General features: G+C 35.1%; 1 protein-coding gene across 1 annotated transcript in view; it reads left to right on the top strand.

Moving 5' to 3' along the window:
* The window catches only part of LOC127844750 (dipeptidyl aminopeptidase-like protein 6), a 41,195-nt gene extending 16,200 nt beyond the window's left edge, over positions 1 to 24,995 (top strand). The window contains exons 4-18 of the mRNA XM_052375210.1: positions 5,310 to 5,460; positions 8,708 to 8,831; positions 9,183 to 9,221; positions 9,886 to 10,005; positions 10,396 to 10,481; positions 11,247 to 11,476; positions 13,494 to 13,592; positions 14,319 to 14,394; positions 15,523 to 15,717; positions 18,173 to 18,224; positions 18,430 to 18,532; positions 19,154 to 19,206; positions 21,994 to 22,066; positions 22,962 to 23,035; positions 24,501 to 24,995. Coding sequence (XP_052231170.1) covers positions 5,310 to 5,460; positions 8,708 to 8,831; positions 9,183 to 9,221; positions 9,886 to 10,005; positions 10,396 to 10,481; positions 11,247 to 11,476; positions 13,494 to 13,592; positions 14,319 to 14,394; positions 15,523 to 15,717; positions 18,173 to 18,224; positions 18,430 to 18,532; positions 19,154 to 19,206; positions 21,994 to 22,066; positions 22,962 to 23,035; positions 24,501 to 24,644 — 1,619 coding nt within the window. The 3' untranslated portion in view covers positions 24,645 to 24,995. The remainder of the gene's footprint in view (positions 1 to 5,309; positions 5,461 to 8,707; positions 8,832 to 9,182; positions 9,222 to 9,885; positions 10,006 to 10,395; positions 10,482 to 11,246; positions 11,477 to 13,493; positions 13,593 to 14,318; positions 14,395 to 15,522; positions 15,718 to 18,172; positions 18,225 to 18,429; positions 18,533 to 19,153; positions 19,207 to 21,993; positions 22,067 to 22,961; positions 23,036 to 24,500) is intronic.
* The last annotated feature ends 1,875 nt before the right edge of the window (positions 24,996 to 26,870 follow it).

The raw sequence follows: 26,870 nt of genomic DNA, 5'->3' as shown, positions 1-26,870 counted from the left end.
TTTGTCACAGAAATGACGCCAAACGATGTACTACGTAATATATTTCCTGATATAAAATATTTCTATTTTCGGTGCGCGTAATGTGACGTCATTAAATGTGTCGAAGTAGTCCGGCTAGTATGGTAATACGGAATTGGAAACAGCGAGTAGCGTAATACGGGATTTTTTATTTCAACGATTGATACAACCCGTATTTTGTTAAATGCATTAAACAGGTATATAATAAACATTCGATACACATTCAATCCGAACTTGTATCGTTTTGTATCTTGGGAAATTGGACTTATCCTTATATAATTATCATATTTGAGTTATGTATTGGTTTGAAGTAATGTTGACCTACGAGCCAAATTGTTAATCTAGGACTAAGAACATGTCAACAGATGTTCCCGATAATTGAACTACATTGGAGAAATGAAACCATACTTCCATAATAAATTTTTCAAACTTCATTACATACCCCATCCGAAGACATCTGTTATGTTAATTCCTAATACCCGCAACATACAGCTTCTTTACAAGATGAACTCTCAAATAGTTGATCTCTTTAAACTTTTAACTTCTGTTTACATATAAGATAAAAATATTGATGTAAATAACCTTTCAACATTTTCTTACATATTAGTAATTATAACAGTTACTATTTAATTACTCAAACATATTATTAAAATATTTCCCTATTATTAAATCTATCTGTACTTAAATTTCTATCATAAGAATAAACAATATGGATATACCGTTATGTCACAAGTATATCGAAATGACTTTTGCGTCGTTTTGTAAAGTTAAACCATAGTACTTATGTTCTTTGCGTCTGCGAGTAGCATGTTATAATTCTTTGTGCATTGGCTTTTAAACACATTCTTAATATTACAGATGGTGAAACGGTGATGTATAGAACACCGAATGACCACCTTGTTATTTTCGAATGCTCTTTAAATCAGACGTCGATGTACTTGGACAATAGCCAATATGTAAGTGCCTGACTTGTCTCTTATATGTGTAAAAGCATGCCAATAACCCATTTGGAAGTGATGAGCAATACCCCATATGTTTGTTCATATGCGAGAAAAACGTTCCAACGTTATGAAGATTTTCGCAGCTAAGCTTGCTGGAAATATAATTGTTCACAATAAAACTAATCTGGTATTCTATGTTTTAATGTTATTATGCTATCTTGTTTAATATTACCAAAAAACGTGATTCGTTCAACCCTGCAATAACGTTAACACCCATATAATAATCATAATTTTGTTAGTTGCTATAATGTTGTTGCAATGTTTGGTGCAATATGTTATATATAAATTCTATCAAAAAACCAATTGCAGTAAAAAAAAATTGTATACAGCTTGTGTTTCCGTATTCTAATAGAAGGAGGCTACCGCAGAAGGTTACGCGGTGTCGCCTGACAAAAGCCTTGTCCTGTTCCAGTATGACAAGCAACGGGTAAGTGACGCTCAATTGGTCATTTTCGGCTCGGGTAATACTTACATGTACCCCGGGTATATATTAGTATACTTTCATGTACCCCGGGTACGGAAAATATACTCAAACGTTCCCGGCCGATATTTCACTGTATCCGAGTTTCATTTCCGCCAAAAATCCGATGTCGAAAAACGCGCTACCGATTACCGTAATTACGAAAAACTACTTTTATTTTAATTAAAAAACTACATCAACATGCTTTTAAAGTATGAGTTTCGATAAAAAGAGGTCATTTAACAGATTATTGACATAAATATGAACATAATTAATACAAAACATAGCCGACAACGACCGTTTTAGCATTAAAATTCCAGGGTACATTTGTATGCTTTAGTATATTTACCGTTCCCGGGGTACATGTAAGTATACTTAAGTGTACCCGGGGTACATATAAGTATACTTTAGTGTAAGCCGACAATGACCAATCGAGCGAAAGTGGCCTTGTTATGTTCCAGTATGACAAGCAAGTGGTATGTGACTGCGTACGCGGTGAAAATGTGCATGAAGCCTTCATACGGATATGCCGTAGATACACTATGGAGACTTTCTTTAAATAATATCTCCATAAAAGAGGAAAGTGTCGTCCCTGATAAGCCTGTGCACATTGAGTAGTCTAATCTAGAACGGCACTTAACGAACATGTCTTAAACCCAGTTTTCCTAGAACGAGGCTCATATATATCGTGAACCTTGTGAAGCTATTTTTATATAGACTTCAGCCTTCTAACTTTCGAAAGAGTGGTTGTTAGAATGACTCGATAATTAGTAGCTTTAATTTGAAGAAAAGTAAGAACTTCATTGATATCTTGCATATAAATGTTAATGGTTTGAAAAAAGAGCTGATTTATGCATATCAACCCATATCAGAAAAGACAAAGTTTATGTTAAGAGTTTTGCATTGTTCATGGATATTTATTTCTAAATGAAGTTTTATAATCTGCAAACATACTGTTTTGTGTCTTCATTTTATTGTACCAGAAAACAACAATTCTGAAGCGCTAAATATATATAATATATATATAAATATGGCATTAAAAATAAATTGTATAACGCCATCCTTGACACTATATGGTAAATGTGTTCACCACCTTCAACTGAAAAGCAGCCGTGTGATGCTTTCTTAATGAACAGTAATTGTATGTGAGTGGATGTAATACATTTTGATTTACTAGTATATTTTCTGCAATTGCTTTTTTCCATTTCTTATGAAGTCCATACATGCAGTATCTTTACTGAACGTCTGTTGTTATTTGAATTACATATAAACAGTATTATACATGTACGATTTAACTGTATGTGGTCAAATGGCTTCGTTGCTGCATCATGAGATCCGTCTATTTAACACTTGTTAAACATGTTGCTTTTTTGCCAATAACACGTGGTAACGTTCGTGTTAAACGCATACACTTGGTTTTATAGTACTGTCTTCATAGGTTTATGTAGCAAACGCATGATATCTTAACAAATAATTGCATTATTGAACATCGATAATTTAGTGTCGCCCATGCATAATTCAAACAAGAAGCATATGTCGAACTACTGCGGTACTAGGTTTCAAATAAATAAATTGAATTAACCGCAAATGATCGCATTCCGATGTCGGTTAAATCGGTCATTGTGGCACTAAAACAAGATATTGTATTTGACTGGTATATGCTTCTATCGGAACTTATTTCCCCACGATAGCTTGCTTACGAATTGTACAGCCGTATTTATGAGAAAAAAAGTTCAAAAGACGTTTTTTTAGTGTTTCTATACAATAAAACATGAACCATCATAACAATTTGCATGACAATCATGTTAATATTTAGAGGATATTTGTTGGATTCGATGGAATATCGATTTTATTTCACGAGTGATCATATAAAATAATATTTTCACGAGTGACGCAGCCACGAGTGAAAATATATTTTTTCTATGATTACAAGTGAATAAAAATCGATTATCCATCGAATCCAACAAATTTTCTTTTTATTTTATGCCTTTTTTCGCCGTTTATTTACATTGTAAAAGAGTTTAACTGGATAATTTCGCTGGATTTATGACGTCATTTCGTCGAAAAAATGACGTCATTTTACAGTAAAACCGTGAAAAATATCGATATTTTTCACTGTTATTTTTCATTGTTCGAAACAGTGAAATACCAGTTTTATTTCACTGATATTTCTCTATAAACCACCGGAAAGCATAAAATAAATTACTTTATATTAATGATAAATTAAGTATGTTAAATCTTTGCATTGCAAAATGATTATCTCATTGAAAAAATAATAATTGCCCTCACCCCATTTAATCATTTATTTACTTTGTTGGACACTTTTTTTACTAAGCAGTATTCAATACCTTTAAATAAATAAGATCCAATCTTCAATTGTTTGACAATTTAAAGCGTGCGATTTTCACGACCACAAATTTTTTGTATCATCATCATTATTTTAATGATCAATTGTTAAATAGAGGAATCGACAGTGTTAATATAAACAAATTCATCGTTTAAAAATTGCATAAATCAATTGGTTAGTTTGTCCGTCTGTCTGTCCGTTAGTTTCGTATGTCTACAGTAGGGGAACTCAATTGCAAATATTAATCACAGTGTCCATCCTTCAAACTTTTTGATCGAAGTATTGCCCGAAACATATGGAAGATATTAATATGCGACGTCACGTGATGATGGAGGAGCATGTTCTTGTTGGTGATTAGCACTACGGTTATTATACTGATTGACGTGTTTTTGGAGTTGAAGATGATATTCATAAAGTCTAACAATGCTATTTTAAATGTCGCGTATGTTTGTTTTTAATTTAAAGTCATTTTTTTTTTACAGATTTCCGATCACCAAAGCGTCAGCCGTTACCGAATGTACAATACCGATAATCGAATTACAAGTGATTTGATTGGTCCACTGGGTCACGTGTTCCAATATGTCGCCTGGACCAACAACGGACAGAATCTGGTTTTTCAAAGATTAATGTTTTACCTTTAGAATATTTGGTTTGTTATCCGTATGTATTAATAAATTTCAATAGATGATAGGTTTATCCTTTTTAATATGATATTCCGATTATTTGAAAACTAAACAATGACTACAATTTGCATAACAGATTGCCCATACTCTTCACGAAGTGTTATGCCATACCTGTCCATACTCTTCACGAAGTGTTATGCCATACCTGTCCATACTCTTCACGAAGTATTATGCCATACCTGTCCATACTCTTCACGAAGTATTATGCCATACCTGTCCATACTCTTCACGAAGTGTTATGCCATACCTGTCCATACTCTTCACGAAGTATTATGCCATACCTGTCCATACTCTTCACGAAGTGTTATGCCATACCTGTCCATACTCTTCACGAAGTGTTATGCCATACCATATAAAGACCATATAAAGATCATCGATTTTAAGCAATTTCTTTCTTTTAAGTTGGCAGTCCAGGGAAACAATATCTACTTTAAAGAAGCGAAGACATTATCCGTAAACAAGTTTATATCTCTGACGTCATCAGGCGCCCCCGGTGACGTTTTCAACGGAGTGCCAGATTTGACATATGGCGGTAGAGAACGTTTAATACATTGTGACAATTGCATTTTAGTATACTTATGTTGAACGTTGATGCAGAAAAGTATCAAAAAAGCAAAAACAAAACTATTGTTGTATTTATTGCGTTTTTGTTTTGTAACGTTCTGAAAATTTCCGGTACACTGTTGTTATATAGGTAAAAGTAAAAAATGAGATAAAATGTGTCTCATTAAAAGAACTAACACAAAAGTTTCATAGAAATATGTGCCGTTAATTAATATTACAAGCTTCGTTCCTTCCAGAAGAACTATTGCGGTCTGACTCCATGATGTGGCTTTCACCAGACGACAGTTACCTCGTGTACGTCGAGAATGACGTCACTTCCGTTCCATCTATAAACATGATAGAGTTTGGAGATTCGAGCAACGCCTATCATGGCCTAAAGAACTTCCGGTACCCAATGGTATGAACAAGAGCAGTTCAAGTATGATGATTATTATCTTCGGTAATTTCATTTAAATATGTTAAATATGCGTTTTTAAAAACAGTGGTCGTTCGTGGAATGAAATTATGATGCCGCTTATGACTTTGACGCATTACAATTCTCAAAAATACAGGGCCAAAAGATACATCTGGAATATCAAAAAATAACTTTTTACTTTGAAAACTCTTTTCGTTTGAAAATAATAATCATATTGTGTAACTTTCTCTGTAATTGTTATATTTGTGCTAGGTTATTTTGTATTCCGTGAGTGTATATTCGTCTGTTAGAAATTAAAACGTGTCATTTTCATAAACGAATGATAAGAATGTGCTTGTGACCCGGATCATATTATGTATGAACATGGAACGCCATATTAATGCTATAAGTAGATCATGTTTCGGTCAGATTAGGCAGATAGGTCACATCAGGAAATATCTTACACCAAATGCCACAAAATCATTGGTCAATTCACTTGTCACATCTCGGCTAGACTATTGCAATGCACTGCTGTATGGAACACAAACATCAGCTATCAAGAAACTACAAAATGTTCAAAACACTGCGGCGCGTGTTATCACAAGAACAACCCGCTATAGTCATATAACACCGATCCTTAAAGAACTACACTGGCTCCCAGTAGAAAAAAGAATCCACTTCAAAATACTTACCAATGCGTTCAAAGCCTTAAATGGACAATCGCCTGTATATCTGAAAAATATGGAAGGGTATTTAGGTAAAAATTACATCATTCGTGGTGAATATTTACATTATGACTGATGCTTTTTCTAATATGCTTCACGACAATTCCAGCATGCTTGTTGTCTGTTCGTTTATACTTGATGATTGTTGCAACATTACATCATTCATGATGAATATTTACATTATGCGTGATGTTTATTCTAACATGCTTTATGACAATTCTAACATGCTTGTTCTCTTTTCGGTTATACTTGATGATTGTTGCAACATGTTTGGTGTTTATCCAATGTTTGTGTGTTCATTATTCCTGAAACCAGTCATAATCGGCTTTGCCACTAAGCGTCATTAACAACGGCAGTTAGAAACAGGCAGTAAGCAGAATGCAACTAAGCAGAATGCAAGTTACCAAATTATGACAACAGGTGGCGCGCGTTTATTTTACGTATGTTGAATACATTACTTTTCGGAAAAAAAGCGAAAACATCCGAATCATTTTCACTAGTATACTGAATAAGCTAAATTAGTTCCCTTTGTTATATAATCTCCATTTAACTAAATACGTTTATTATTGTCATTAAGACCAGTAGACCTACACAATAAATTGACTGCCGTGAATATTTTTGATATTTGTAAGTTGCAGTTGGCACTCAAGAAAATATACATGTATTTAATTCAGGACATAACGGGGCTGATGTGTTGGAAGTCACAGTGGCCCATCCCTAGTCCAAATAATTACAGTAGACGTAATCTACCGATGTTCATTGTATATCGACCTCATATTTATAAAGTAGCCCAGACCCCCATTGCCACAGACCTGTGCGTGTAACTTTCAGATTTCTCTAGTCTGTTTACCAGGCTATACTTACAATGTCTATAAACACATATTTATCATTTTATGTCTATATAATGTCTATGGTATATATAGTGATTGCGCTTTTTTCACAACACGAATATTTTTAGTACCGACCAGACGAGAAAGCCTCCTCGAATAATTGCCAGTTAATTAGGTGTGAAATGCCTTTCAGGGACCGGCCTACGACCTCGAGTTATCGAAAATCGCATGTTTGAGTTATCGCGGGTATTTTTATATAGACATTAAAGGAAAATGCTAGGGACTTTCTTTAATGCTCGAGTAATCGCCAGTTTTCGAGAAATTGCCAGCTCGAGTTATTGCAATTCTACTGTATATAGTCTTGTTGATCTTTCTAATCTATGGTTACTGTGCATGTTTTTACGTAGTACTTATGGTATAGGTATAATAGAGTAGTATTATATTATTATTGAGTAGTTTTGATCGATTTCTTTTGAAACAGTGTTGCAAAATTTGTATTCGTATCTGCGATACGTCATATGTTCTTATGTAAAGCGCCTTTGAACGTGTACTTTTGCATGAATAGGGCGCTATATAAATCCGGTATAATAATAATATAATAATAATAATGTATTGCAGACACTTTAATATTGGGAAATCTCACATGGAGAAATAGTGATATGCATTGAGCATGAACTAACAACAAACTTTGCTTACCATAGTGGATGTATAATTTAAGTTTTGTTTACTTTCTACTTTCGGCAAGCGCATATCAAGGTTGTTTGCTAATTATTTACATCAATATAATGATTAACTTTGCATATGTACATAACACTATTTTGTTAACTTCGCTTTTATACTCTGGTTGTATTTATAAATTTACAATAAGCTCTCAATACAGACAATAAACATAGACTTTATTTACGATTGGAATTTATTAAACTATAAGTAGACTTTCCCAATGATATAAATAATGCTAATGGTGTATCGTATACTGAATAACCAAGTTCAATCAATGAGCCCATGTTTCCTGGCACATTAGAACACTCTGCTCAGCCAGTTACCCATCCTGGCCGCCACAAATTGTTTCTTGCTTACCCTGGCTGCTGGCACAAAATTGTTCCGTTGGCGGGTATCGTGTAATTTATCAAGGCAATTTCCAGTAGCTTGGCTGTGCGACTAGCTCTCTCGCGAAGCGGTTAAAGTGCCTGCTTATCACTTCGGAGGACCTGGATTCAATACCCCGTTGTAGCTCTGGATCTTCATTTTCAGGATATTCAGTCCCGACACAATGCCATGACTTATGAACAATATAGTACACGCTATCTTGATTGTATTTTTTTAAATTTCAGTTGTTGGTATTGTGGTTTAGATGTGATACATTTCAATTGCGATATTATCTTTCAGAACGGTAATTCTTATCCGAACATGAAGTTGAAGTTATACAGTTTTAAAACAAATTTGACCAAAGTGTTAAGGGCGCCCTTACAGTTTCCCACAAAGTAAGTACTGTCCGTGTCTGTTTAGCCCTTATCGTCATTTCAGAATATTCCTAAACGAAATATTAGGTTCGACGTCTAATCGCGCGCATTCGTTTATGTTCATATATAACTATTTTTAAATGAACATTCAACATACGACTGTTGGTATTAACGTATTAATTTTATTGTCTGAAATCTAAGGCTTGAAGTGTGGATTTAATTCAGGACGTCTTACGTTACATCAGTGACGTGGTTTAACGACGTAACGTTTGCCGTCGCATGGCTGCATCCCAGACAGAATGAGTCCGTGATCTGCGTCTGCGTTGCCAAGACCGGATACTGTTACGACGTGAGGATTGTTTTATGACATGGTTCAGTGATTGTGCTCGTGTTTTTTTATTTTCGTCTTTATGTGCATGATCATTTTAAAAACTAGTTTGTGACATTATTTAATAAAAATAAGACTCTAATCCCAATAAATACGAGATACCATGCTTATTTCGGAGAGTTTTTTTTCGCCTTGACATATAACGGTGATTTAATGAATAAGTGGACGTAGCCTTACGTTAAATACGTCGTGTGCAGTTAATTGATAATTATTATGTACTTTCATAATACTTCACAACATATTAAGGACCTACCACAAGCAATGCGTTAATGAAGCTGATATGTTTTATTGTATTGTAAACTATCCTTGCAGAACCTGTGGCTGACAGCGGCAACAGGTTGGATTGACCCGGTAAATACTCATTGTATTGTAGATTGACATAGATATGAATCCGAAACACGTGCTGGTAAAACGAAAACCCATGGAATTATGTGAAAAAAATCACTCCTTTAAATAAAGTCTTAAAGAATTTGCCTTCCTATAATGAAAACCGTATATAAGTGGTATTAATATAACACTCTTTCCCATGTATTTGGTTCTTTCATATTTTGAAAAGTATGTGTTGTCTAGCGAAATAAATATCGTAAATATATTAAAAAACAATGTACATTACTGTTTTTTTTCTTAAATTAAGGACGAAAAGCATTGGATTAATTTTACAATGTTATTGTATCTATAGTAAATGTGTTATTTAACTTTTTTCTAACAAAACTAATATAGCATCGCTTTTGGATATCGGGACTTAATGCATGTGCGTAAAGTCTAGTTCAATATTAAGCTGTGCATTCCACACAGGCTAATCAGGGACGACACTTTTCGCTTATATTGTAATTTTCGTTTAAAGAAAGTATCTTCTTGGAGAAACCCCATTTAAGGACGAAAGGCTAATTTGGGACGACACTTTACGCACATGCATTAAGCCTCGTTTTCCCATAACGATTCTCAATTGTATTAATTATTAAATGAGTTCTTTTACTTGTTCATAGGATAATAATTTTAATAAATCTCAATACAGGTCACCCATCTTTTGCCGACATCTAACGGTGAGGAGTATTTCCTGGTGACGCCACGGCCTAACGGTGCGGGAGACAGCATAAACAGTGTGGCCTTGGTGGACGCCAGTGTAGATATCACGGTACAGAACGCGTCTAAAGATCATTTATACAAAAATCGTCGATTTACCAGCTAGAGGTGAAATAATATTTAATGTAATATTCATACAGTTGACGCCGGGACATAAAAAGAAAATTAAATGTTGCGTTAAATCTTAAAAGGCGGCATACGTTAAAGGTCATTTTTCAAATACAACTTGGTATCCATTTTGCGTAAAATGTGTTCACATTTTCGAAATGATTTGGATTGAACAATAGAATATTGAAATAAAATCAGTTATAAAGTGCAAGACGTTAACATTTACTAGAAGAACGTAAAAACAAGAGCGTTTTATGACAACAACAGTTAAATCTATTTTAAAAGTTGTAGGTATATTATGATTGCTTCTAACACTTGTTATTTCATTAATTAGGCGACTGGAATTGATGGTCGGATGATTTTTGTCACAGTGAAAGACGTGGAGGTTGAGCGCATCGTTGGATATAGCAACCAATCAGTGTACGTTTCACTGCCACGTGACATGTTCTCTCTTCTTATTACTTCCCCCTTAATGCAAATATACGTGTGCTGTGACTGCTGTCCCTTTAGAGCACTAGTAGGTCCACGCGCTTCTCACTAAAGCGGCACTGGCATAATACAGGCTCCCGCATGTGAGATTGTCTGGTTGCCCTCGTATTTGACAGGTGGGATTTCCTTCGTGTGCTTCGGCTTCCCTTACAGCACACCAAATTGCAATGCCTTTCAGTAAACTACTTAGTACCTAAAAAAACATATTTAAGTGAAAACTGATCCAACTTTTTTTACTTTGGCGAGAAGGTTAGAGTGTGTGCTGCACTCTCCGGGTCCTCACACAATGCAGCCTAATGTGCGGATGGACCTTATACACTTCGAAATAAACACATACACACATATAAACACTCAAGCACATATGCATAAAAATAGTGTATGTTAACGATTTATATTTTTTATTGTTTGTATTACGGATCTGTATTTCAATCTGTAGTTCATGTGTTGCATTCTAAACATTAACTTCATAAAGCCAGTATTTAGCTTGAAAAAAGAATTGTGTATGAATCAGGTATTTATCATCATGAAATCATATACAGTAAATTCTGCCAATACCGGACTCTCTGAATACCGGAACTCTCCCGATTCCGGACGGTCGGGCCAGTCCCGTATTTTCTCCTTCTATTTCTTTGTTAAAAAATGTTGAATAAACCGAACTCTCTGAATATTCTTTTACAATACACATATAAATTCCAGTTATTTCCTCGGCATACCATTAAAGAATTCCACGCAACGCCAATTGTATAGCGTCTACGTCAACAAAGCCGTGCATTCGTTCCGTCAACTGACGTGTGTCACGTGCAACGTGAATTCGGACTGTCTGTACGTAGATGCGGACTTCAGTCCTCACGGGCAGTATTACGTGCTAGAGTGTTTGGGACCCGGTGTGCCTTCGTATAGTGTATATGCAACCCCTGATAGTCACGGTGAGTTGATCTTCGTCCTTAGTTACCATCGTTTCTAAGACTTGAATAAAGAATAAACTTTATAAATCGCATTTATGCAGACTGCAGTACATATGTTTCTTTGTAAATTACAAATTCGTTTGTCAATTAACTCAAACAACTCACACCTCGTGAGTAAAGTGGTATTTGATGGTAAATACATATTTAGTTCAACAAAAATGCTTTTATTTGGTATTCTTAGTCTTATGTCAAAGTCGAATTCGTCATAAATAATATTTTAAGTCATATACTTTTTTCAGTGAGCTTTAATGTGGATTCGTGCATATTGTTTGAATTAAGGCCATGACTGTGAAGTTGACCATTATTCCTATTTCTAGCAATATATTGCAAACGAACGACTTCGAAATAGAAATAATTAGTCAGTATTACTCTTCGTTTTTAAAGAGTTATTTTCTTTGTGATTGAATGTTAAAACTGTTTTACGATCACGAATTGCATAATGTTCGATTACAGTTATTATTTAATTTGTGTTTGACACATATATATGTGGTCGTCATGAGAACTAAGGTTGGGTTATTTATTTATTGATTTATTGAGTCGTTAATTGGTTCGTTTCTGGGTCCCTTTTCATACCGTTCTTTCCGCCGGTCTTTATGTCTTTCCTGTCTTAAGTTTTTTCGGTCAATACTACCGAATTTATTTATAAGCGCCATATTGGTGTATAAACGAGGGTACTTTAAGATTTTCATCGGTCTGTCGGAATCTACTTCCTGTGTTAACTCAAAAAATGACCATGCTTAGTCGGAAAACAACGTTACCGTAGGACAGGTTTTTCGACAAAAGTATTTGCTATGGTTACCGATGCTTTTGCTACAGAAATAAATGACAACTTAAATCTGTATCCTGTGATAACTCAAGACGAACTTCAGCTTGGTTGATGAGGCTTGGTAAGTGAGTCATATGGTGAAGTAGCTCGTCGCTTCAGTTTTGTCAGTAAATGCGTTGTCCGTCCGCTCATCAGTGCGACCGAAAAATCTCGATTGTGCGAAGACGCAAAAAGTACTTAAAGGGACTGTCCAACAGAATAAAACGTCGTTCGACGCGAATCGATATTTTGGGAAACTACGAGGATTGCTTATATAGCTAAACAATACCTCCGCATTTGACGTGAGCGTGGATGGTCGAGTGGTAAAGTCGGGAGACATTTTTCTCCAAGCTTCCATGACTGTAGGGGTCAGTGGTGCGAGCCCTGTAGAGGTTAACGTTTTTTCTTTCTTTTTTTTAAATTGCATTCTTGTTTTTTACTTGAGATTTTTGGTTCAAATGTTTAAACTTATCAATATAAAGCATTTAAAGCAGTTATTGACAAGCTTTAATACATGCCAAAATCTGTTGGACGGCCCCTTAAGCTAAGTTGATGAAACTAAGTATGTAAATAGAGGGCCATTTGTCAGACGAAATTAATGGTTTCTCTGGTAAAAAAGTGTAAACTAAACTCTGCATTCTGCGAGGACTTAAAAAAAGCACTTATGTTCGGTTTGAGAAACGCGGTATGAGTATAGTGAGTCATATGGGCATTATGCACGTTATTTCAATAGCTTTTTTTTCAAACTAAATTGTGGTTGAAAGGGCTCCATAAAAATTGAAAACTAAAATCTGCATTCAGCTATACCTAAAAAGTACTAAAGCTAGGTGTATTAAACTTCTTTAACCAAGTTCTTTCTCTGACAACATTTACCTGGTAACGGACTGCTCTTGTATCTATGACAACGTTATTGTTCATGTATCTATTTATTTATTTATTTGTTGTACTTCTTTATTGTATAAATATTTTTTATTTTATTTTTTCATTAATTTTGTGTGCTTTTATTTATTTATTATATATATATGTATGTGTCTGTTTGTTAGTTTGTGTGTTTGTTCATTTGTTTCTTTTGTTTTTTATGTATATCTTATTCGTTTATATCAACCAATTATGAATTCATTCAAACAATCAGTTTATATGGAATCATTAATTGGAAGAATAAAAACCTTGCAGTAAAAACTCTGGAGGACAATTGGCAGCTGCGCGCGCACTTGGAAGGGAAACTCGTGCCCTGGTACAAGTTCTTCAACATCACGTTGCCTGACAAATCATGTACGTATGATGAACTTGCAGGACTTAACCTGTTACTAAATATATGACCATCTATAGAACATTTTTATTAAATACCTGAGTTTTATGACCCCGGAAATGATTGGCATGACATTTTAATAATAATCCAGGAAACAAATAATTGTGAGTTACATATTTAACCAGTAGCATTTTTTTGTACGACAATATAACATAAAAAGGCGTGTTTTTGTTGGACGTTATCACAAAAAGGGTATTATTGACAATAGTTCCGCCAAAAATTCAGCCTGGCGCTTTTGAGGTCAGAGCTGGCAAAATGGGTCACAGATTAAAACGCCGAGGAAGCGAATGCTCAGTCTTAAGCCGACATATTGTTTAATCTAGACGCGTAATTTGTACAACAAACACACCATTTAAGTGAAACCCCCACGCGAAAATGTATTAAGTGTGAACAATCATTCTTCTCTCGCTAAAATTTAAAAAAAAGGACATGAGGTAGGTAATAAGATGGTTCCGTTAAAATTGAGAGGTATGTCTTATAAAAGAAATAATTGTTGACGAGTTAGACGTAATTCTTTCTCGATCTCTTCCGAGTGTGGAGAAAACAAAAACGTCTCGTGAAATTTAGCCATCAACAATTAAAAGATTATTAGAGAGTAATGACCGCTATCTATTTGAGAAAGGTTTTAATCCTTCAAGTCAACGTATCGATATAAGGTGTAGTTCAGATCAAGATTTTTTTTATTTTAGATCTTTTAGCCAAAGCGATCATGCCCCCAAAGTTGAATATTGAGGAAGACATCAAATACAATGTAATCATAGTTCCGTAAGTATATTCATATCATCGTAGTGTGCAACATCCTATACTGTCATACTTGCATGGTCTCTTTGCGCTAATAAAATACATGAACACGTTTTTATTGCTTTCAATTTAAAGGTTGGCACATTGAAGAATTCCAACTGATTCAAACGCAATTCCCAATAATATGGCGGCATAAAGGGGACATAGGAAATATTTTATTCAACTATTTCTATGACATGCGCACGTCGTAGCTATGACGTGCGCACGTCATATCTATGACGTGCGCACGCGATAGATATGACGTGCGCACGTCATAGTTATGATGTGGCCACGTCATAGCTTTGACGTGCGCACGTCATAGCTATGACGTGCGCACACCATAGTTATGACGTGCGCACGTCATAACTATGACGTGCGCACGTCATAGAATTAGTTAAATAAAATAGTTCCTATGTTATATTATTTAACTATTTCTATGACGTGCGCACGTCATAACTATGACGTGCGCACGTCATAGATATCGCGTGCGCACGTCATATATGTCCCCTTTATGCCACCGTACAATAAGCTTTAAATTGTGTGTAAATTTAATACACATTTAATTTCATGTTTATGTCACTTCTATTAGCCTTTTTTGGCTTTTTATGTCAAACATCTCCTAAGATTTTACGATTTTTTAATAAGTTTTCAACATCTGTGTTTTTTTTCCTTTTATGCTGTCACTGAGAATTTCATTAAAATTGAAAGTAGGTTTTTGGATGACAGGTTTCAAACATGTTGTTGATGTATTTTCACTCTTATAAATACATATTATAAAAATTCAAACACCGGTATCAGTTTAAGTTTGTATGGCCATTTTTTTACATTTCAAATTTTTCAATTTTTTTAAAACTATGATCTACATTTTTTTCAAGTGAAAACAACATTTAGATCTTATTTCTAAACATTATACGTAAAAATCGTGATCACAGTAAGTGTTTTGCAACGAAATCAAAGTCTTCTGTTACTCAACATCCTTAGCTCATATTGTGCACACATATGTGTACCATATGATTTGAAAAATACCATGGCATTATCCTTAGATCATATTTTGCACATTTATGTGTATATTATAATTTGAAAAATACCATGGGCACTTCAAAATTTATTCAGAAACAGCGGAATCGGACAACACACCGTTACCAGCAAGTTCGAGCTAGACTGGCTGCAAGTCCTCGTGAGCAAACGCAGCGTCATAGTGGTTACCATAGACACAAGTGGGTCGAGGGGTCGGGGAGAAGCGTGGCTCAAGGCTGTCCGAGGCAACCTTGGGGCCCGTGAACAAGACGAAGTACTTGCCTCTATGAGGTGTGTAAAATTTCTTATGAACGATGTATACAACGCAGTTGATATTATTGGTAAATAAAATGTTGCCCATTGTCACGAAACCCTGATTTAGCCATCAATATAATTTTAATGATTTTATAGAATACTTTCGAAGGAACATTTTTTTGTTCCACAGCGTCCGGCTGAAGGTTTGAATCAGTATAGAAAGCTCACCAATCAACTAAAATTTACTACATTAGTTCTGCGCGGAAAACAATTTGATTGTGAACTATGAGCATTCAAAAGTTTTGGTGTTTTAAAAACGGCGGTTTCCATCATCAAACGAAAAGTGATTCTTTTACGGCAAACTATTGAACATTGAACAGTCTTTTATAGTCTTTACCATAATTGGGTTTGCCGCTAACCCATGTGGACTTAAATCAAGTATACATAGCAAACGACCTATTAAATGCATTATCATTCATCTATTTCGATTTTGTCAGTTACCAATAACATTTATTCAATATGTTTGATTTAAAAGTGATGAATGTTTTGCTGTATTGTTGCGAATTTCAGAATGCAGAGCCAGGGATTATATATAACACGTACAACGCTATGACTGTTTAAGATACGCATGCTTAATCATCAAGCCATCTGTATTAAAGGGGCCTTTTCACGTTTGGGTAAATTGACAAAATTGATAAAACTTGTTTCAGATTCGCAAATTTTCTTTTCAGTTATGATATTTGTGTGGAAACAGTAATACTGGACATTCACCATGCTCTTAAATATGGATATTATATGCATTTTTTTGACGATTTAAAATTTTCACGTGTGGGTAAATTGACAAAATAGATCAAACTTGTTTCAGATTCGCAAATTTTCGTTTTAGTTATAATATTTGTGAGGAAACAGTAATACTGGACATTTTCCATGCTCTTAAATAGCCATTATATGCATTTTTTGACGATTTAAAAACCCGAAAATTATAAAGCGTTGCAACGCGAAACGAATTAATAATTTGGCGAGTTCTGTTTTTGTCGTTATATTTTGGGAAACTTCGAGGATTGCTTATATGAAGTATAAAATACGTCTCGAATTGTATACGGAAGGATGGTCGAGTGGTCTAAATGTTAGACTTTTTACTCCAGGACTCCAGTGGTCAGAGGTTCGAGTCCTGCTGAGGGTTACCTTTTGTTTTCTTTTAAAAAAATTATATTTTTGATTTTTTACTGGTGCTTTTTATATCCAATGTTTACATATCAATATAAAGCATTTAATTACAAACCTCAAAATATGCCAAAATCTGTGAAAAGGCCCCTTTAAAACTTCATATTTTCTAGTCTCATGTGACAAATCAATAATTTAAAATCTGTGTAAATTTGTCAAAGATGCTTTTGTTAAAAAAGAAATGCAATTCTTAATAATACTTTAAAAAAACTTCAGTACCGCCTTTATAGAACCTACGTGTTCTTACCATGGTTTGTATTTATTTGTATTTGTATTCTTAAATTACTATTTTGTTGTTGTGCCTAGTTACGTGACAGAGAATAGTGTGTTTATTTAAGCAGGAAGACGATGTACATTTGTTTAAGTCTGAATAAACTGTCTGTCTCTCTGTCTGTCTGTCTGTCTGTCTGTCTATCTGTCCGTCCGTCCGTCCGTCTGTCTGTCTGTCTGTCTCGCTGCGTCAGTCTGTCTGTCTGTCTGTCTGTCTATCTGTCTGTCTGTCTGCGTCTGTCTGTCTGTCTGTCTGTCTGTCTGTCTGTCTGTCTGTCTGTCTGTCTGTCTGTCTGTCTGTCTGTCTGTCTGTCTGTCTGTCTGTCTGTCTGTCTGTCTGTCTGTCTGTCTGTCTGCCTGCCTGCCTGCCTGCCTGTCTGTCTGTCTGTCTGTCTGTCTGTCTGTCTGTCTGTCTGTCTGTCTGTCTGTCTGTCTGTCTGTCTGTCTGTCTGTCTGTCTGTCTGTCTGTCTGTCTGTCTGTCTGTCTGTCTGTCCGTCTGTTGGTATGTCTTCTGGGATTGTGGACTTTTCTGGTTATGTATCGATGCACACATAAAGTATGTCAAATATTTTTTAAAATTATCAACTATGCAAGATTTTGGTTGCATAAATAAAATGTTATACTTACTAAGGAGATACAATGATCATGTAGCAGTGAACTGGGCCATGTTGATCAAGCGATATATGATAATAAATGCAGTTACATTTGGAACAATAGTGGTGCAGTGCAAAACAAAAATCGTTCATTATCCCACAAGGCGTATAAGAAACCAATATATTCAATCGTGGAGGGAATCTTCAGTCATTTCACCAAAACTAAATGTGTATAATGTTCATGAAAGGAACCTTGCCTTGCTTTTTTAAGTATGGGTAAGAACTACTAAAAACTGGCACATGTATTTGTTTGAGTTTACTTTATTTTTTTTATAAAAATGTAAATACCCCGGTAGCCATTTTAGATGGGCCTGATATTATTTGTTACTTTATCTTACTTCAGGTACTTTCGACAACTTCATTATGTCAACGAAAATATGGGAATTATGGGAAAGGTAATTGATGTCCGTTATTCGTTCTGAAACACGATTGTGTTGTTTGTTTTTGTTTTATTAAAAAAATAAAGAAAGAAAATTATATTAAAATAAATTGATGATAAAGGTGATCCTTTTTTCTTTAAAATTCAAATAAGACTTAAAACATCTGTTTACATATATAATTTTACTTTTACGTATAAAACGGTATTTCTTTCATTTTAAGGATTATGGAGGTTTTGTGATCTTGAGGGCGACGAGTGCAGATTTGAATGACGTCTTTACATGCGGGGTCGCTATATCACCTGTTGTCAACTTCCCGCTTATGAGTAAGTATTGGAACTATACATTAATGTAATTAATATACAAGGTAAGTATCAAGACCTGCTGATTTAGTACATTAACACTAAACATTTTTCAATTACAATACTTCCATGCTTATTTAATTAGTTCAATACACTGATCAAAATATACCCACCTCAAATGACCATGAAATGCACAGGTTATTTTAGCAAACTTGCGTTTAAAAAAAACTTATTATAAACCCTTATCCACTCAGAAGCAAAGTGGAAATGGCTATGTGCAAACAACATTAAATCAGAACTCGCAGTCTGTTCGGGTTTATGTTGTTTGCTGCTCATCAACATATAAGGTTTGGAAATGAAACCATTAAAACTTGAATCTAGTAAAAAAGTCTTTAATTAAATTTTACTTTCTAATGGACTACAAATGTGTGAAAATACGTTTCTAAGTGCTATAGGGTTAAACAATAATATGGGCTTTGCACGCAGCCCCATACCATTCAAAATTCCTTTTCTGAGTGACGGGCTCTATTAGATTAACCGTAGCAATACCCACTACTTTATCTTGTGGGTAAAACCATACTCAAATCCCCGCTTATGCATAGCAGAATATACAAATTAACGTTTAAACCCGTATGTGTGTTTCAGATGTTGTCTTTAACGATAAATACTTGGCTTCCGAAGGATACAGCATATTACAGGTACGCTATGGACAAATTACCTTCGCATAATCTGTATTCCAGACATGCTTAAACATAATTCAACATGTATAGAAGCATTCAAGAAAATGATTAAGATATTTTCGTGGTGTTTATTTTTACTACAAAAGCAAATAGCTATCTTTTTGTGTATATTTCGCCTTTTCAATTGTAGTTCATTCATAAATAACTCAAGTCGAATAACCGTATCACACTTTTTCGGCGTAAGCTGCATAAGCCAGCTTTTCACCTTAGCCTGACCTTTGTAAGTGTCCAATAAAATTCCAATAAAATTTCCCGCGTCTAGGTACGAATGAATACACTTCATTTATTCCATTGGCTGATTTGAGTATACCACCAGAACATTGGAAACATATCCGCGTCTTTGTAACACTGTTTTACTGTATGAAACAATTTTATCTCGAATGAAAAGGCTTAATAGATAGAACAGTTTTACACTCAATTCTCGAGATCAATACAGTTTGTGCGTACACCTTTTATTTTCAGAGTATTACCAGCGCAAGAGCGTTTATACTTAAAAGGCTATGTTCTCATATTTAGTACTTACTTCCTTATTCCTGTCAACATGTTAACATGTAAAAGTATAAAGAGCAATGGAAGCGAGGCCTCACTTTAAAGCATTGCATTTCAACCCGCGAGGTATATCGGGTCAATTCGCGGACATTCAGAGTTTATATACAGGTCATCACCGGAGTTGGCGGCCAGTAAAATAATCGTTATATAATAAAGACGCTATCCGTGAACTAGGTGACCATGAATTTTCTTTAGACCAGAAATATGTTAAATGAAGATATTCAGCAATATAATTATGGTATGTAAATAATAGATTCTTAATGTGTTTTCAACAATACAATGATAAATATTATTGATGATAAATTTAACAATAATTATTCGTCCATATTGCCTAATGTACTAAAGTGATATTATGAGCATGTAACAGTTTATAGGTGTCTATCGCAACCGTTGATTATTTTTGATGTTTCTACTTCATATACACTTATATTAATTAATGCAGCATCATCAGAGCTCCAGATAAGGATTTAGTCTTAAGGGTATTTCACCCCCTGATATTGTTAATGCGTATTTTACTCCATTGTTTCAGCCATAAAGGGTTAGAAATATTTAAGGGGATTTTACATTTCCAAAGAAAACGGAAAAAGTAAATGGCGTGTTCAATCTAGAAATAGTTTCATTATTTGTTATTTATATTATTAAATGCAAACAGAATATATTTTAAATGACGATATGAAAAGACTTTCTTTAAAAATACTCCCGCAGGTTGCTTTAAACGTCCCTTTTTGATCCACAAACATGATGGGCTGCTATTTTTATAAGAAGCCTATTTTGACTGACTTACTTTTGATTCAAAGTTTAACTTACATTAAAAACTTAACTGGATTATTGGTTAAACCGGTTACGCACTTTCATCGATTTAAAATACGTACCCAGATTTGTAAAGCGTTTTGTTACGTACCGGGCTGATTTTTAATGCGTTTTTTTATTTTTTCAATGCGTAAATACGCAGATACGCCTCTTATCTGGAGCTCTGAGCATCATCATACTAAAACAATATACCAGAAAGAGAAAAATAATGCATTTGAATATCAACCGTACTTTCGTTTGACAACTGATCATGCGTTTACGAGTTGAACCTAAATTTAGTTTTAGTGCAGATTTGTTCATACGACACAAAGACACGAAATTGTTTTACGGATCATTTCAGCTTACAGGACTGGGTGGGTCACGTAAGAATATCGAATATAAAATATATTTTTATAAACAACTGGTAGCAAGGTGAGTTGCAGATAATTAATCAGTAACCACATTTTAACTAACTATTTTGACCTGTTAATTCTTTTCAGCTCAATTCAACAGTGCAAAATGCCCATAATATCACTTTAAGCATTAGCACGATGATAATTGATACTGTTAATAATCGAATCAAATAGCAATGCTCGACAAACCACTAAAACAGGTTTGTTCGAAGAACGCGCCTATAAATACGGATACTTCTCGTGTGGCCGGTTGACTCATATGTTTAAATTTCACTTCCATTCTTCTTTTGGTTTTCTGTTTTGTATCTATAGGTTTATGACCAGCAATATGTTATAATGTAAAATAAGCCGCGAAAACTCCCCGTAACATCCCGTACTGCGTGTGATGCAGCTAAGAACTGCACAGAAAAAGACATTCGCTATCCTTGATCTCATTCATTAAACTATTTACGCCGTATATCTTTTTTAAAGATATTTCTTGTTCATGGTAAGCTGGTTAACCACTACTAAAAGCGCAAATAAAAGACAGTAATTAACATCTGTCCAATGTTAAACAGGGTTAGGGCGCTCTTGTCGTAGAAATAATTACATACACTAGCCATGTAGCCGATTCGGTAATCTAACCCGCAATAATCGGATTCATAGTCAGACACTCTAACAACTGAGTAAGTCGAACCGAAAAAACATCTGTATCGAACAGTGCGTAAAATATAGTCCGTCATCATTAAAACCAAATCAGTGTATGCTATTTTGTGTCGCTGTGTTAGGCGGGCACTATAGTAACGTTAACTTGATGGTGAAATTACTGAGATTGGTTTACCCCGGAAGTGTCCATTGCGGTAATTCTCAATTATAAGGTATTTGGGGAAACTTATCCGCTCTGAAAAATTGGCATAATGTATAATATGTCTGTATATTTTTTCTCAAAAGATGCATTGTGTTCTTAAATCTAGATCGAATGAATCGATTAATAAAGAATCTATTTTATTCACAGGAGCCACCGTTATTTCAACACGTGGCCAATATGAAGAACCATTCAGTTTTCCTTTTGCATGGAATGCTGGATAGTAAGTAACGCACGGAAATAAGAGCACAAAAATATACAAAAAGTTTTTAAGCAAGAATTTACGCGTTGGAAAATTGGATGTTTTCACCAGTGTTCAGTTCGACACCAAAGAATTTTCAAGTTCTATAACAATTTGTATTGAAATCACAAAACATTGCTTCCAGCTAAAAAATATATTAGCCTAGCTCTGGGAAAACGGAGCTTAATGCATGTGCGTCAAGTATCGTTCCAGTTTAGCCTGTGCATGGCACGGTCTTAACTTAGTCACGTTAGGGGAGAGTCGTGTGGTGGCCAGGTTGGCTCAGTCGGGAGTGCACTCGTCCCGAAAGCGACGTGTCCAGGGTTCGAGTCCCGTACTGGTCGCCCAATAGTCTGGTCCTTTGATATTTGGCGCCCTAAGTGGGGCCGTGACGTGACCTAAATATGGTCTCGGGGGGGGGGTCAAATTGTAAATTATTTAACACTCCGAATCCCTGTATTCGAGGACGAATACATATTCGAGTGGGGGTTTATGTCACGGTCTGAACTTGGTCTTGTTAGGAGAGAGGTTGTGTGGCAGCCCGGTTATCTCAGTCGGGAGAGCATTCGCCTTAAAAGAAATGTGTCCCGGGTTTGAGTCTCAGACTGGCCGCATAACTTTCTCGCCCTGTGACAAGCAGTCCGCACATTTTTATCAGGAGAGAACCTTTCTTGCTAAACGAGATTTTCACTAAGAAGACTTTGTTTAAACGAGAAAAAAAAAATAAAGTGGAAATGTTTCTCCCTGATAAGCCCGTGTAAAATGTACAGGCTAATTTGGTACGACACTTTACTTACATGCATAATCACCGTTATCACAAAGAAAAGCTCATTTCTTGTCTGTATGTAAACTTCCTTATATTCTTGTATGTCCGCAGACCGAGTCCATTTCCAGCACACCGCTCAATACATCAAAGCCTTAGTTGCGGCAGGAGTAGCGCATCGTCAACAGGTACCATTAGATTAATGTAACAGTTTCACGTTATTTGGTCATACCAATTATTTAGAAAGAAAAAACACATCAAAAACGCAGTATTCAAAATGTATTTATCATTTCAATTTTCCGGCACAACTTAGTGTCTTAGTCTGTTTATTAGCCTGTTGACCGTCGGACTTTGGAACATGATGTAACTGTAGTTTGGGGTTAGTTCTGGTGAAATGTGTATGGAATGAGATTGAGCCAACAATTCTATATCATGAAAGTATTTGTGTTTACGAAATGAATTGTTATTTTCGTATTGAAGCCATCCCATACGACCCAATTGTTGTAAGTTATGTACATACACAACGAATAAACCAGATCCATTTCAGAAACAGTGAACAGGTCTTGCAAAACGTGTATACAGAATAAGACCTTCTCGTGATTTTGAAATTCAGATCCCCATCCCCATGCAAATTATTACAGTCCACTCTCGTTATCTCGACATCGGATATCTCGATATTCTCGATATGTCGAAGTAAGTTCAATGTCCCAACTTTTTTCCTTCTTTATCTATATAAATGTACATCGCATATCTCGATTTTCGTTATGTCGAATAATTCGATATCTCGATATAAAATTTTGTCCTGAGTCCCGATTTTACATGTATTTACTGTAGTTTATCTCGAAGTGCGAATAGCTGTTCCAGTGTCGGCAAAAGGTGAGAAATTTTTTCTTTGATACTTCACCGTCCCGCTTTGCCCGGCTGCTCCCGATACTGTGCGGTAGGAAATTGATCCGTTAATTGCATCAATGATTACACGTGTGTAATGTCGTTAGCCCTTAACACTTGAGTAAGGCCTATCACTTTAACTGTCACTTTAACATCAATTAACTGCAATTAATACACAGCCTGTATCTAGACCTGGGGATGTTGAGTAATACAGATAATAAAGACAAGACTCAAAATGGCTTTTCATTTTTATTTGATCCTGTACTAATAATTTCAAAATACAAGATGTACATGTACAGTTCAGTTTCCGGAACGGGATTTACGCATGTTCAGATTGAAAAATCTTTTTGATTGGACGTCAATTGCATCACAACTTTAAATAGCAACATGACCGGATGTTTACTCGACAGTTAAGAAAAAATTTAACCGCATGTGTTCATGCAATTCTGTAATACTTAACACGTCATTTTAAGCATTTAAATAGCAAAATTAATCGTGCCTCGTAAAAACGCGTATATATCAGATAGAGAGTATTATGCCACACGGTGACGGCTTTAGTTAGACCACTAAGTAAGTATTTAGATGTTAAAAACAAAGTAAATGTTCGTAAGATTTTTTTCTTTGAAAACGCCAAATCGGATATCTCGAACTCTCGTTATCTCGATTTTTATTTTTGTTCCCGCCGACTTCGAGATAACGAGAGTGGACTGTAATTCTAAGATGAAATAATAATATTGGATAAAAAATAAAGCTTTTTATTCTTAGATTTACCCTGACGTTCGCGATCTCTTCGATGTCCGCAGCAAATCCCACGTGGTTACCAGTGTAGAAGGCTTCTATACCCAGTGCTTAGGTCTCGATCCGAATGCAGACCCGGATGTTGTGCTAGTGGAAGAGGAGGATGACTGAGGAACGTCCGTGATGCTCTTGTCATTCAAAAAACGTCCTTAATGAACAATGACGTCATAATATATAGGGACGCTCAGACTCATCAATAAAAACCACGCAGGACGGAACAGTTTCAAGAATATTATATATTCTTTATTCTAACAATAGGTTGTTGAAAACGGTCAAAACATTACGAAGGTTAAAAATATTATTTAAAAATTAAACACCAGTCTACTATCACTAAAACGCATTTTAACTGTTGCTTTGTGAAATGAAAATAGGCCTGTGTGAAAACCAATATTTTCTGCATTGCAAACAACGCTGGTAACCCGTACTCATTATTAGTGCTTATATTCATTAAGTGTTATCTAAGTCGTGGCGTTAATTTGTTTATGTGTTGTTGTTTTTTGGGTTTCAAGTACACATGAACAAGTCATGTTTTATGGCCATCAGATCAATAATAACACTGAGTAAATGTAGTTTCTAGTTTCCCGGAATGTTTTTATGACTAAACTGTGTTCGCATTCACAGTACCACACGTCTTTCAAAATTCCAAGTAATATTCCAAACTTGTTGGTGGTTCAAGGGTGGTTGTGTGTATTGAAGATACATTTTAAATCTCAAAAATTCACCAAAAACTCTATTTCAGCAGATTTCGCAAAAAGATGTATTATTCTGTGCTGTTTTGTTGGCAAGCATTATTATAATGATACGTTTTATAAAAAGTATTAATTTTAATTTGATAATTCTCCAAATAATTCTGCGAAACTGTCCATTTAAGGAAGCCGTGGGATGGATGGCATTTATGAAAGGTTACCGTGTGTCAATGGTATCATTTTATTTCAAATCATCCATGTAAACAGATTGGGCGATGGACTAATTATAAGTGAAATGCAGGTCTGATTTTGTTAATATATTTAACAAGAGATTGCCAATCAATATTGTCCCCTATAGGTGAAACTCCACCATTGTCAGATTTTTTTATTTGTTGCCATAGCAACCAGAATTCTTGACGTAGGAACAAAATGAAATGACGTGCATAATCTCCATATTGCATCTATCCATGTTCCAAGTTTCATGAAAAAATATGAAGAACTTTTAAAGTTATCGCAGGATCCAGAAAAGTGTGGCAGACAGATTGACAGACTGACTGACAGACTGACTGACGGACAGTGCGGAAACCATAAGTTCCCTCCGGTTTCATCGATAAGGGACAATAAATACAAGACATATCAATATTGAGTTTAGTATAACAATTTTCGAAGCGCGAAAAGATCATTATTCTATAGAACCAAACATGTAGTTACTTATCACCCCATTTGGGTCAGTATGTGCTATATATTATATTGAATCTCACTTTTTAGCCTTTTGACACTATTGTCCTGTTTTATCGTGTATTTTATCTCATATAAGAAGTCTATATTATACATGCACAGTGTTATGATTGATGCAAAATATTATTGTTTTACTTGTACATGTATTTGAATTCACAGTATAAAAATTTGCAACAAGTCACATATCACCAATTAATATTATGCAATTTACATTAATAAGCACTTATTAATAAATCGTTTGAATTAAACTATTATGCATTATTGTTGTTATGATTGTTAACGTCAACAGAAGCAGCAGCTGTAATTTCGGTAGTAATTTCAGTTGGTTGTTGCAATTTACAAGATTCATGAAAGCGTCCCCCCGCCACACATACACAAGTAATAAAATATAATAATGACAAAATGTATTGATAAGTTTGACATTTTCAGAAGCGATGTCCAATATACAACGCATATTATTCAATAATTTCCGAACAATTAAATGGTATGTGTGAAAAATAATATAGATGCACAACTACAAGACATGATTGACAACACAACACTTAAGTCGTTATGTATAGTTGTGCAATGATAATCAGACACCAATCGAACACAATCACTTGTACATCAGCTGAAAACTGTAGCGTATAGACAGATGGGTAAATATTTAGATCATTGATAAATAGTTATTTACAATGTCGTTCGATACGACAATAGTGCCATGAATGGCGAATTGTAACTTATCGTGGTATTTCTCTGATGCAAGGCTTTGATACGATATGATGCGATCCCTTTAGTTATGTTACGCTGCTTTGTTTTCTATTGCGAGCTGTTCGCGATACAACAACAGCATGTGACACGACCTGAGGCTACTCTATCCCCAGTGCAGATACGATTACATACGGTCTATTGGAAATGTTTTGAATTATGCCAC

This window comes from Dreissena polymorpha, chromosome 9 (genome assembly GCF_020536995.1).
Source record: "Dreissena polymorpha isolate Duluth1 chromosome 9, UMN_Dpol_1.0, whole genome shotgun sequence".
Classification (NCBI taxonomy): domain Eukaryota; kingdom Metazoa; phylum Mollusca; class Bivalvia; order Myida; family Dreissenidae; genus Dreissena; species Dreissena polymorpha.
This window is presented reverse-complemented; position numbering and strand designations above follow the sequence as displayed.